Source organism: Sciurus carolinensis, chromosome 11 (genome assembly GCF_902686445.1).
Source record: "Sciurus carolinensis chromosome 11, mSciCar1.2, whole genome shotgun sequence".
In the NCBI taxonomy this organism is placed as follows: Eukaryota; Metazoa; Chordata; class Mammalia; order Rodentia; family Sciuridae; genus Sciurus; species Sciurus carolinensis.
The window spans coordinates 128413553-128426764 of record NC_062223.1 but is presented as its reverse complement, the minus strand read 5'-3'; the positions used below and the strand labels follow the sequence as shown (position 1 = coordinate 128426764).

Genomic DNA, 13212 nt, shown 5'->3' with positions numbered 1-13212 from the left:
TGGGTTTTTTTCACGATAAGCCTTTAATACCAGAGCAACTTTCCCATCATGCATTGCTGTTCCAACCATCCTCCAGGTTCTGGAAATCTGTCCTGTGCTTCTCAAGGTCTTCCATAGCCAAACTTGATTTCATCTCCTCTCAACTTTGAAAGTTGCTCTATTATTAATCCCCTTTCTAGAAATGTTGTATTTTGATTGCTTTGGGGGCATCTTCTTTGATGCACATGTGTTCTTAGAAGAAATCCCTTTTTCATGCCATGTTTTAGCCTCCAAATTTCGAGCTCTGTCCCCCCACTTTTTTCACTACTGGTTTACTATTCACCCTTGCCTCTGCCCTCCTCCAAGTAGAAAGTCTCCTGAGGGTCACCAGTGCCACCTCCTCACATTCTTGGGCCTTCTGAGCCACAGGTGTTTGTCTTACTTTAGTGCCTGTGACTTAGGTTCTTGGTGGTAGGAAGTACTAAGGGTATTTGGGCTGTTTATAGACCAGTCAGAAAACCAGACTTATGGGTTCCATGACCTGAGTGGGCTTCCCCTTTACTGACACTGAATGTACTTGGACACACTCCCAACAAAGTTCTTTCTAATAGAGCTGAAAATTACTAGGCCCTTTATATTATACATAAATATGATGCTACATATCATAACATATCATATCAGTCATAAGTGATATCATGTGACCTATGTGATATAAATATCACACTGCTGTCATCTCTTCTCCCACAAAGAAGGGAAAGAGTCAGGAATCCCAAACTCCTGCCACAGCTGATACTAGGAGGGGCAGAAAGACAGACTCGCCTGGTGCTTTGCTTTGCTGGCCTCTCCTTCTCCTGCTCACCTTCTGTATGCCCACCTCCACCCCTGCCCTGTCTAAATCATTGCACAACTCTGTTCAAAGACCCTTTCCCCCATCATTCCATGAACACTTAAAGTCTGGGAAATATAGATCCTTAGAAAGAGGCTAATCATCCAAAGCTTAGAGAAACTGGGTGGAAAATGGCCCCTTTTCTGAAACTGCTGCTTCTTGGACTGACCTCATATTGCAGCAAGACTCAGACATGAGGTCATTGTTCTGGTGCTAACATACACTGCGTCATCTACTCTCACCCACTGGTTCCCAGACGCCTGGGAGAGGTGACCGGATAGCCCGCAGGGATAGAACGGGTGGAAACTTCCAAAGACATTTAAAAAAATTTTCCAGCTAGTGTGTGTTGCCCACCCCCCCGCACAGCACACTGTTGTGTTGTTGTCCTGAGACAGCAGATCACAAGGGGAGCGGGGAAAGACCCACTGAGCAAGGGAAAGCAAATAAGGCGCAAACCAACTCAGAGGCCACCAGATCAGGAAAGGTGCCTATGCAGGTACTAAGACCTCAGCTTTTGAAGGTCAACAAACACCTTCCCAAAGCTTAAGTCTTTCAAAGTCCCAGCCAACACTGCATCCCGAACCTGCCCGCTGCCTTTGGGTGGGACTGGCCATAGGACACCCCTGCAAAATGGGCACACATTGTCTGCCCCAGGCTTCAACTCCCTCATCCTAGTGCCATCATGTCAGCCACAGAAAAACCCCAAAGGAATTGGGAGTGACACTGCTGTGTCACCTGGTAAAGAGTTAAGGCTGAGATTTTCAGAGCAGGTCCCATTCTCTGCTCTGTCTTTAGTCTACATCAAACGAAATTCACATCAAACTGATGGACACTTGGTTCTGGGGAGCCTCATATAGGATAAACCCTTCATTTCTTAAGCTCTCCTTATGCAAAGCTCTTTTTGTTCTCTAGGCTGTACCAGGGGAAAGCTTCCTGTAGATCCTAGCACCTGGTGGCATGAGCTACTCTCACTGGTTAGCAAATAAGTGTGCATGAAGCAGCCTGTAAGTCAGGGTCAGGGAGCAGCAGAGTGACCCCAGGATAAGAGGAAGTTACTATGCCAGTTTTCAAGACTTTAAATCCCAAAAGCATGAACCCAGTTTCCTGTGGGAACTTTAAATCATTTCTTAGGAAAATGTCAGCCAGACCATCCATCTCTACATAATTATGAGCAGAAGCAGCTTCCAGGATGAGGATCTCATAGGACCAGGGTAACTAGCCTCTGTTGACGCCCCACCCCTGAGTCACAGCACCCTACTTTTTCTGCATTGCTTATTTTGCTTCCATTGATACCTCAGGATTGGGTCTGCCCCTTGCAGGGTCTGTAGGAGCCCACATGACCTTGGAGGGTTACAGCCCCAAAGGTGCTGCTCCCTGGCCTCTGCCCCAGATGACTAACACAAAGGACAGTGACCTCCTTTCCTGACCTGTGGGAAACCCACCAACCCCAGCAGAGCTTCCTCCCAGACCTGGGCCTTTGGCACTTACTTTCCCTGAGGTAACTGAGGTGTGACAACAGCACTTCTGTGTTGTAGAGCGAGGTGGCTCGGAGGAAGTCCTCCTTGTTCATTTTACACAGTTCCTTGCCGTCCATGTTCTGGAAGAAGGAGGTGTCAATCTCCATCAAGCCATACTCCTTTATTGCCCACTCCAGCCACTGCCGAACATGCTCCTGCGTCCACAGCGTGGGGTCTGCAGAGGAGAGGAGAGGAGAGGTCAGCAGGAAAGTCTGCTCACACAGTCTAGAAGTCCCCCTTCTCTTTCTTCCCTCTCCTCCTTCCTTCTTCTCTCTTCTTTCTTCCCTCTTTTTCAATCTTCCTCTCTCTTCCCTCTCCTATCTTCTCTCATTTCTCTCCCTCCCTGACTCTCTCCCTTTCTTTTCTCTTTCCCCTTTTCTCCCTCCATCTCTTTCTTCCCTTGCTCTCTCCCTTTCTTTCTCCTTTCCCTCTCTCTTTTCTGTCCCTCTCCTTTTCTACCCTCCCTCCTGTTCCCCCCTTATATATCTTTCTCTGCTTTTTTCCCTCTTTCTTTCTCCTTCTCCCCTCTTTTTCTCCCCCTTTCCCCTCTTCATTTCACTCCCTCCTTTTCCCTTTCCTTCCCCCTTCCTCTCTCTCCCTTTGCCAGTTCCCTTTTAGATGACCCCCCTCAGAGCAGCCCATCTGACTCCATGGCATCTGGTGCTGCTTGAACCACTTAGCTCTCTGGGAAGGCTCTCAGCTGCCCCCTGACAGGACACTCCTTAAAGATCTTGGAGGGCAATTGAAACCTTTGCCTGAGAAATACTGGCATCAAAATGAAAGTAGACACATTTGCATGGATCCAGGGACCAGTGTCTCTGGAAAGGAGACCATCTGTATTCTTAAGAATATTAATGATTTTGAGAAAGAACACCAATCCCTCAGATGGTTATAGAAAAGAAATATCCATGTATGCACTTTTATTGCAATCCCATCTGCGTGGTTGGAAGACCCAGTGGTGTTAGTGTTTGACATAAATCCAATCTGGGTTTTCCCCTTTTGGGGACAGCTGTGTTGAAATGTCTACTAGATCATTCCTCAAACATTTCTAGGATATTTAAGTGCTCTAAGATTGGAAATGGTGTTAAAGACAGGAAACTTTTAGCCGTGAGTGAACATGAACCATGTAGGGACAATGGCCATGCCACTATAGGACCCTCACAAGTCTTCAGCCAGGGGTGTGTGGGATGCACTTTCAGGTTCCATACTGGATAGGACTCTTATTCCTCATCCCTCATCACATCTGGAACCCATCTCTTCACTTGGCAACCAATTGTTATTAGGTCCAACAAACACCTTAAATATGCTCATCACAGAAGATGACTATGTGACTCTTAGCCTGCCCCCACCCAATACCTATCCTCATGAAATAGTAGCAAAGCAATAACTAAGCAGTGGATTTTGTGGTGGTAAGTTCAAGGGTCCTGAGTGGCAGGGAAGAGTGTGAATTTGGAGGGTCCTAGCAGGTTTCCAGAGGAGGAGAGACTTGAATTTTATTACAAGGCAGTGGGTCACCCCCAGCTTCTACATGGCCTATTTTATTTAGCATGCTTATTTGGCAGGGATATCTGTGCTTCCTCACAATCAATTCACACACTCATCCTCCAGTGTTTGTGAAGGCTCTTGGCAAAGATGGGAACTGGGTTTGATGATTAAAAGAGTGCTAGGGAAGAAGGCAAAGTCCTATTGCCTCACCAGAGGACATCGCCCAGAACTTTATGGGAATCTTCTACTGACTGCACTCTTTTGACAGGGTTCTCCATTTCACCTTGGTTTTTATATGAAAGAATCTGGGTGGCAGGGACTGAGTGTGCTTTGCAACGTGCCCAGCACCAGACATGCCTGGGAGCAGTGCTGGAGGAGGAGGAGCTGGCAAAAGACAGCTGGAATGGGAACACTAGTAAGAGGAGAATTTGGGGACGCAGGTCACAGGGTGCTGCTAGGGTGCATGTCACACCAACAATCCAGGACCCTGTAAGCAGTGACAGCACAGCTTGCGAGACACATCAGCTCCTTCAAGTGCCCAATTTTTACTTATCAAAGAAATCCAGCAAAATGGGTTATCCTCATTCTACAGAAGGAAAGTGGAATCTTAGAAGTTCAAGTCTCCTGCCCAAAGACCCATGACTGGTAAGAATCTGAGTTGGTATTCCAATTGAAGTCTTCACAGAGCTTCACTTAGTTGAAGAGGAAGCTCCCCTCAAAGACCCCTCCCCTCTTGCCTCCTCACAGTCCTCAGTGACTCACCTGTAACTTACAAAGCCCTTGTGCCAAAGAGCAGAGCTCCTCTAAAGCTTCATTGTACAAGTATGCATTTGTCTCTTTCAGATAAATTTCTTGCTTTCTTTACTTTTACTCTCCAGCAGCAATTAGGCACGGACCATTGGTAAATGGAAATACGTTTGCACCATTTCAGGATTCTAAAGAAAAATGTCCTGGAGGGAGTTGGATTTTGTAGCATATTATTTCATCCTTCACTTCTCCCAATTTCTCACTTTTAGTATCCAAGGCCTCAAATTCAATTTTATACCCTATATTTTATTTATTTTATTATTTCCTCCCTTGCTTTGGGCTCTATCACAATATTATTTCTCTCCCTCTACAGCACAATGAATTATAAATCTTCCACTCTGGATCATGCTAAACTCTTCCAAATGTATTTTCCTGGATGATTTAGTCCTAGTTTCTTCCCATCTGAACATGGAGCTGGTGATTAACTAGGGCGCTCGTTTATACTTGTCTTAAAATCCCGTCATAAATTCAATTGGTTGTTCCACTAATGTTTTATTGCCTTGATTTGTGGACTTGCCCAAATGAGACTTTCCCTCATGTCCAGGAGGCTGACCAGAAGGAAGCCAAAATGTCTGAGGATAATTCTTAAAGATCTAGCCGGTGGCCAAATAATGAAGCAAATCCTTAGGTCATGAATTCCTTAGGCGAAGTGCTTTGAAAATGGTTTGATATGAATTACACTATTTTCATCATTACTGTTAGAGTTCACTTGGCCCATTGAAGTCCAACATTGTGCTATTCCCTTCGAAAGCATTTTAATACCAGCTAGGATGAGAGGGTCAACCCACAAGTCTGACCATTTGTGTCCTCTTTCCATAGCCTGCCTGAAATGTCTACCAAAATGAGATGGTGCCAACAAGTTGGTTCAGAGACAATCTGATTCCCTCATGCTTTAGTCCCTCAAGATTTTCTTTTTGTGCTAGTTGGTACTAGACTGAAGCAGGAGAGATTGATTCCCAGTGAGCAAAGTCCTGGGAAGGCTCTGCTTTGCCTTGGGAAGTGCTGAGAGTTCCCACCACGTTAGTTTTAACAATACAGTTTCATTGTCTGTGAGTAGGGAGAAGATGCACCTGGGCTAATCATCACCAGCTGGTGCCCTAAGGGATGTGGGGGACCAATCATATTAAATGACATAAGAAATGTAGATAGGGCTGGGGAGATAGCTCAGTTGGTAGAGTGCTTGCCTCGCAAGCACAAGGCTCTGGGTTCAATCCCCAGCACCGCAAAAAAAAGTAGATAAAGCAAATTACATAGTGCCTGGCACTTGAAAAGCACTCCAAATGTGAAGTTCTTCTTCCTCTTCTTTTGTTAGCTCATACACTTGTGGAAGAAGGGACTTGAGCAGTTTTTAAATCTTGTAGGGTACAGAACAATTCCCACAAACCCCTCCTCTCCTGCTTCAGTCTTCCCTACTATCCACTTTGGTCCCCACTGAGTTTAGCCCAGAACACATGGATGGGCTGTGGTCCCAGAAGATGGTGAGGTACAGCCTTTCTTAGAAGGAGGGACCCATCACAAAATCATGCCTCTAGATCAACGAAATTTTTGGACTACCTCAGAGAGATGTCTAATCTTCTGTATCAAAGACACAACTGCATTTTCACTTTTACAAATGGAGGGAGTTAGCCTCTTTGGTGGAGTTATTTTGGTAAGGTTAGTTTTAGTCCCTCCCTGTAATTCACTCTGTTTAAGATCTGGACATTCTTGCTCCTACTACCTGGCACCCGTTCTACACGTGGCAGTTTTCAAACTCCCTTTGTGTCCGGGTGGCAGATCTTGCTGCTGCAAGCCCAGGCAGAGTGTCCAGCCAATGGACTGAAGAATTGAACAATGGTTTTATTTTCTGTAACCAACAGCACCAATACCTAGGAAAAAGAGGCTATTTTTACATAATGACATAACTTGTGGCACACGTGTGAAGGCACTCCGTTTGTTAAATATAGTTATTTCTATTTTAAAACTGAAAGAGCTGGCTGTAATTTTGGAAAGGTGGAACCCAGCAGATGCCAGGAAGTACATGCCTGAAGGGAAGGGCAGGCATCAGTCACTGCCTTCCTCCTTAAAGACAGGGATGGCCAGGTCTGGGTGTTCATGGGACTCCTTTTGGGATGAGGTGGCTTTGCCTCTGAGTCTCAGCAGGTCTCATCCTAGGGGACCAGGCCACTGGTGTAAAGGATGTGGTGTGCTCTGTTTGAGAGTGGAGCTTCTGAAATCAACACTTCAGTGTTCTGCTGAAATTTGGGACCCTATCTTGAATGGCAGCTAGGGAGTCAGGGAAGATGAACAGCTTTCCTAATTTTGCATTTCCATGGAGACTAGGGTACCAGGTAAGGTTTCAATGCCCCCTGGAGCAGGCCTACCCTTCCACTACAGCCCCCAAAGAGTGGCAAAGTGAATGCTGGCCAGGCAGCCTGGTTCCCAAGGTACCTGCGGGCACAATGACTCTCCTCTCGTTGGTGGTCATGTTGGGAGGAGGGGGGCCGTTCTTCTCGTCCATGTAGCTGTTGTAGTTCATAGGGTTGGACTCGCCTCCGCCTACAAGCTTGCTACATTTGCTAACGCTGCAGTCGACCGGAGACTCCCTAGAGTGAGAGGAGACAAAGCCCAGAGGAAGTCATTCCCGATGGGGGCAGCTTGCCCTAGCCTCAGAAGGACAGGCCATCACTCAGATACCCGTGGAGCCACTTCCAGTCCACCTTAGTGCAATGATGATGATGGAGACGAGGAAGTCTACTGCCCTCCTCCACAGTGCCACCAGAGCTTTCTGCAAATCCCAATCCTATAATTAGGGTACTTAAAAATGTTTGGCAGCTCCTGAGTGAACTGCTCTGTATGGCCTTACGGCCCTCCCAACCTAACTGCAGCTTGCAGTTTTCGCCTAATTTCCAGGCAACCCTTCCTCTTTCCAGTCCCCGCTCCCAGTCACTCCTTCTCCACAGTCCCATAGCTCTCTGTCTGCGCTGGTTATAGGACTTGTCACACTGTGTGATTGTTAACTTGGCATCAACCTTCCTCCTGCCATATTATTTCTTGAGGTGATGTCATTACATTCTTTATTTAATCTAGTAGCCCACATGGTGCCTTACAGGGGAGGCAAGTGATAAATGTTTTCTCCGTGAGCTATTTTTATTACACATATATCATTTTAACACATCTGTCACATTCTGTTATATTTGAATTTCCCAATAACCCTCCAAGATAGGTACAGCAAGGTTACTATCTCCTTCTTACAGTTAAGGAAATGGAGGTGGGGGTGACTGGCCCAGAGTCACAAAGATAGTAAATGTGGATGCAGGCTAGGGATGTTGCTCAGTGGTAGAGTGCTGGCCTAGTGTGCTTAAGGGACTGGGTTCAATGCCCAGTACTTAAAAAAAGGGTGGGGGACATAGGCTGGGAGTGTGGCTCAGTGGTAGAGTGCTTAGCTAGCATGTACAAGGCCCTGGGTTCAATCCCCAGCAACGCACGCGTGTGCTCTCTCTCTCTCACACGCACAAACACACACACACAATTTAAAGGATGCAGGACTCAGTGTTAAGTTTCTCTACCAAAACCCATGTGTAAAAGAGCTGATTGCTATGTGAAGGAGGAATAGAATCCAGGAACTACAACTTGATAGAGGTTGTGGCCCAGATAGAGTTTTGCAGCCCTGACCACCAAGTTCACAGAGGATGCAATCTGAAAATGGACAAGGGAGAAAGCACATCACCCAACTTGGTCACGATTCAATTAACACCTGGTATTTTGCAGCGTAGTGATAGAGCAACCCTCTGGAGAGTGGGCTGACACACCCCCTGTGGCCACCTGGTGCCCCAGAGCCAGTAGGCAAAACACTCCATTTATCCCCCAGTCCATTGTCGTGGACCTCCCAGCATGTCTGGGGAGGGGCCGTCTTGTCATGTCTAGTTCCGACTCAGATCCTCTGGCAGCAGGACCAGAGGAGACCCCTGGAAGTCCAAGCAGGGGCTGCAGGCACAGTTAGACCAAGCAGCAAGCATCAGCTCTGGCAGCCTGGGAGACAGCCAGTTCTCTGAGAGCTCCAAACCAGGCCTTCAGACCAAGGAGGTCAGATAAGGTTCAGATTACAGCTTTCCAGCTCCGTGCTGCTAACCTCTCCAGACATTCCAAAGGGCTGGCTGCTGCCCTCTGTCACTCTGCCGTGGGCAGGAAGGGACCACTGAGAGGCCTTAAGGAGCAGCGCTGTGCCAGATAGGGACCCACCCATCCCCACAGCCGGGGGAGCAGTTCCCAGCCCAGGAAGAAAGGGAACAGTCCAGGGCTTCCAGAGACTTGGGCAGGGCGGGGGAGGCCTGAGCACATTCAATAAAGAAAATTAAATGAATTTGTTTCTTAATCTGAAAGGAAAAAAATATTGAAGATCACTTATCATAGCTGGGAGATAAATGCTCCACTGAGATATTAGAAGTCAGACGGTAATTTTTTCCTGATGTCTTACAGAGGGAACATGGGCTGAAAATGAAAATAAGATGTATAACTTACACATGTTAGAATTTAAGGTTTTACTATTCGCCTACTGTTTTTCCAGGCAGAGAACCAAGAACCAGCCGTCAGAGTCCCAGATCGTTGAAGGTTTAATGTCCCCATGGCAGTCGGAGGGGAGGCAGTAGCACATCAGGGCTTTTCACCAGCGCTTGGCCCTCTGGCTTCTGCTGTTGAAGGACTTGGCCTGAGATGAAGCAGTCCCAGTCAACCCTGGTGCCGCGTCTGAGCTGAGCTGGCCTGAGCGTGCGGTCCCTCCACCCTCCCCATGGTTAACCACATGTGCGCATGCACCCGCGCACACACACGCAGAGACACTCCAACATACACACACCTAAACACACAACACACATACACAGTGCAAACATGCACACACTGTACCCTATGTGCACACACAAATTCCACTACATGACATACACACACAATGCAAAAATGCATTCTGACACACACTCCACCACATATACACACATTCACATAAATATGCACACACATACTCCACATTACACACTCTACCACACCCATGCACATATACCTCATACAATGCAAACATGCACATACTGCCATGTATGTGTGAATATGCACACACAAACACACACCCACAAAACAAACACAATGCAGATGTGCACATAGTCCACCTCCACCACACATGACAAGCACAACACACAAACACTGCAAACATTTACACTTTACCATGTATTACACACTCCATCGCACATAAACAATGCAAACATGCATTCATGTGCCTACATATTCCACCACATATACACACATATGCACATGTATATACTCCACCATAAGTACATAATGTACATGCACATATATGTGCACCCTCCACAAAACATACACGCATGCATTCACACACATACAGCACACACTCACTCTGTCCCATAATACAAACACACACAGTACTATCTTCATGCACAGAACACATGAGACATTTGTGCACACACATAACATACATAATACATACACATACACTCACATGTGTGCACAAGTGACACCACATATGTGCATGCATAAGTGCACAACTCACACACACCACATAATATGGTAACTTTTCTCAGATCCTTGTCAGTTGTGAAACCATCCAAGTGCCAGAGAAGTGAGGAGGATTAAGTTGGCCTGAAACCAAGAGAGCAAGGTTCTCATTGGCTGGGGGATCTCTGTGGGAGAGGGTGGAGTTGACAGGACACACACTTCCCCTGGAGGGTGCCCAGAACCAGACTCCATGGGCAGGGGGTAGCAGAAGGGGAGGTGCTTATTCCATGGGCTTCTCCCTTTATGAATATGGGGAGATAATTTTTGAAAAATTCTTCTCCACATCAGCCGGGCCTCTAGGGATTTCTGAACTTAAAACCGAGCTCTTGCCATGTAGAGAGATTAGAACTTCAAGAACCACCAAAAGAAAGTGATTGTTAATGGCTTATGGCCACACACAGTGGGTACGAATGGCAGGGTTGGTCCCTGATGCTAGGAATAGAGGAAAATAAGTATGAAAAGATGAAACATTTGGTAAAATCTAACTGATTCAGGACCTTGGAAGGAAAGGAGTAACAAGTATCACTTGAGAAGTGGGTGCAGATGAGGAGTGGGGTTCTCTTTCTTGGACAGCCATTGGGGCTGTCTGGCAAGTGGAAACTCCTTGTTCACTAGCCCATAGAAGTTCTGGCTCTGCTTTCCTCCTCCCTCCCTCCTCCAGCACTGGGTACACCTGCTTCTTAGCCAGGCAAATGATCTGTCTGCAGGAGCAATTTCTGGAACAAGGCCCTGTCCTTGGTCCCAGTTCTCTGTGCTAGGTCCTGAAAAGGGTAACCTTATGGAGAAGCCCTGACACCCACCCACCCTTGCCCATTGCTCTTTCCTGGCTGGCCCTCCTCCAACTGCTCAGGGCAAGAAAGAAGGAAAGCCATACCTTTCCCGCTCGCCTGCCAGACTTCCCTCCATTCTCTGTGCCTCCGCCAGACAGTGTGGCCATGGGGCTCAACAGCTACTGCTAAGGGTGGGTACAGGTGAAGCCCAGCATAAAGACTGCTCTTTAATGAGGCAGCTGGCGCCTGTGAAGAGGGCGCGATGAAAACAAGAGGGAGGAAAGGAGGGGGAGCACGGAAGGGGGAAGAGGCTTTGCCATTCAGCTGCCTGCATTGCTGCTAATTTGTATTGAGAACTACACTTGCAGCTAGCAAGGGGTTGGGGCCCACAAGCAGCTGACAGTAGTAGGACAGGTGACAAGAAGGACAGGGGCTGCCACAATAGAGCAGGGAGGACGTGGTGGCTCTGAGAGTATAACCCAGAGTCTCTCCATCTCAGGGCAGCCGGAAGCCATGGCTCAGCAGGCCACAACTAAACTGACCAGGGCTCTGTAGCCCTTACCGTTTGTCACAGTCACTGGACATAAACTCTTTACTCCTCTGCTTTTATTTTTGTGTGTTCAATGAATACTGCTTTTAACAGATTATTAAAAATTTTCAAAAGTGCCTTGCAAACTGTTAAGCTTTAAGACAATCTTGGAAATTTGGATGAAAGGACGTTTCAAAGACTCGCCCCAAAAGTTACCCCTTTAAACTACACATTTAACTTCCCATTCAACTTAGAATGACTGAACTCAAGTTATATCATCAGGCCCACAAATCTGCAGCCAAGGCAGACTTGACTCATTTCCACACACTGCAGAGGCTGATAACATTTCCAGAAACTTGAGGATGGCTCCCCATCCAGGTTATGTGTGGCAAGGTTCAGAACATGGGAATTTGGGAAGGTGCTAAGGAGAGGCATTCTGAGAGGCACAAATTATAGGGTGCAGGAATCTTATATTTCTGAATGTGGAATCTGAGTCTCTGGGTGTTTGACGCATCCTGATACTGTTGGCCAGTACAAGGAGTATCAGGGCAGGCTGACACTCAGGTCAGGTCGTGAATGCCAGGCTCCTAAGGCAAGTAAGCCCTTGCTTCTCTTCTATAAAACATAATTCTTTCTTTCATGGGATGTTTTTCCCAATCCCTGTGGTTGAGACAGGATGCAGCTGAGAGTTATTTACAGACCACAACTTGGATCAAGTTGCTGAAGTCTATATCCAACATTGTACCTATGGACCAAGGGTAGCCCATCCTACCAGATTCAACCACGACCTGAAGACAGGAAGCGAGAGAGAGAGAGTGCAGACCTCCCATGGACTGGGCAACCCAGACCTGCTCTGAGCTCCTCAGACCTCAGGCTCTCCACTTGACCCTTTGCTCCTGGACCAGATGGCTTGCCGCTGGGATGGAAAGCAAAAGGGCATTGCAGCATCAGGCGTACAGACTACCTCCTTCCTAAGAGAGACACAAATATCTATGAGGCCTCTAATATACATGAAGGAGTAACTCAGAAACCCATGTTTATCAAAGATCATGGAGGGAATGCACTCTGAATCACAGGGCAGACCAAAACATTCTGACCCAACACTGTCCAGTCAGAGCAGATTGTGAGTCACACATATGAGCCACACAGATCATTTTAAACTTTCTAATCATCACATTTTAAAATTAAAAAAATAAATGAAATGAATTTTAACAATATATTAACTCAATACAGTCAAGTGATTATTTTAGCATAATCAATAATCTACAAGATGTTTTACATTTTTTTCCCTCATATTAAGTCTCCTAATCCCAGTGTGTGATTTGAAGAGAACATCTCAATTTTGGAGTAGCCATATTTCCAGTGCTCAGTTGCAATACAGGGCTAGTGGCTATTGCACTGGACAGCAGGGGTCCATCCATGAGCCAAGCTATCCCAAGTTGTGTACCTTGCTTTGGTTTTCTCATCTGAAGTTAGAAACATTTACAACAACCTCACCTATCTTCTGTGTTATGGTGAATTAGTCCACCAAAAACAGTGAAATCACATATAAGTGACAGAGTACCATTATCAGTAATACTCAGAGAATAGGAGCAGCACAGCATGTGGGATGAGAGATGTAAATAGTCTGATATCTATTTCTTCATGTCATTTCTTTTTGCACAATTAAATAATGGGCTCTGACATGGTTTTACCTTTTCTTTC

At 46.5% G+C, this 13212-nt stretch overlaps 1 protein-coding gene across 3 annotated transcripts in view; it reads right to left on the bottom strand.

Annotated features, from left to right (window-relative positions):
- The window catches only part of Fli1 (Fli-1 proto-oncogene, ETS transcription factor), a 117258-nt gene that overhangs the window by 34731 nt on the left and 69315 nt on the right, over positions 1 to 13212 (bottom strand). For all 3 annotated transcript variants that reach the window (XM_047518568.1, XM_047518566.1, XM_047518567.1), the window contains exons 3-4: positions 7102 to 7256; positions 2354 to 2557 (exon numbers count right to left, since the gene is read on the bottom strand). In XM_047518568.1, coding sequence (XP_047374524.1) covers positions 2354 to 2557; positions 7102 to 7256 — 359 coding nt within the window. The remainder of the gene's footprint in view (positions 1 to 2353; positions 2558 to 7101; positions 7257 to 13212) is intronic.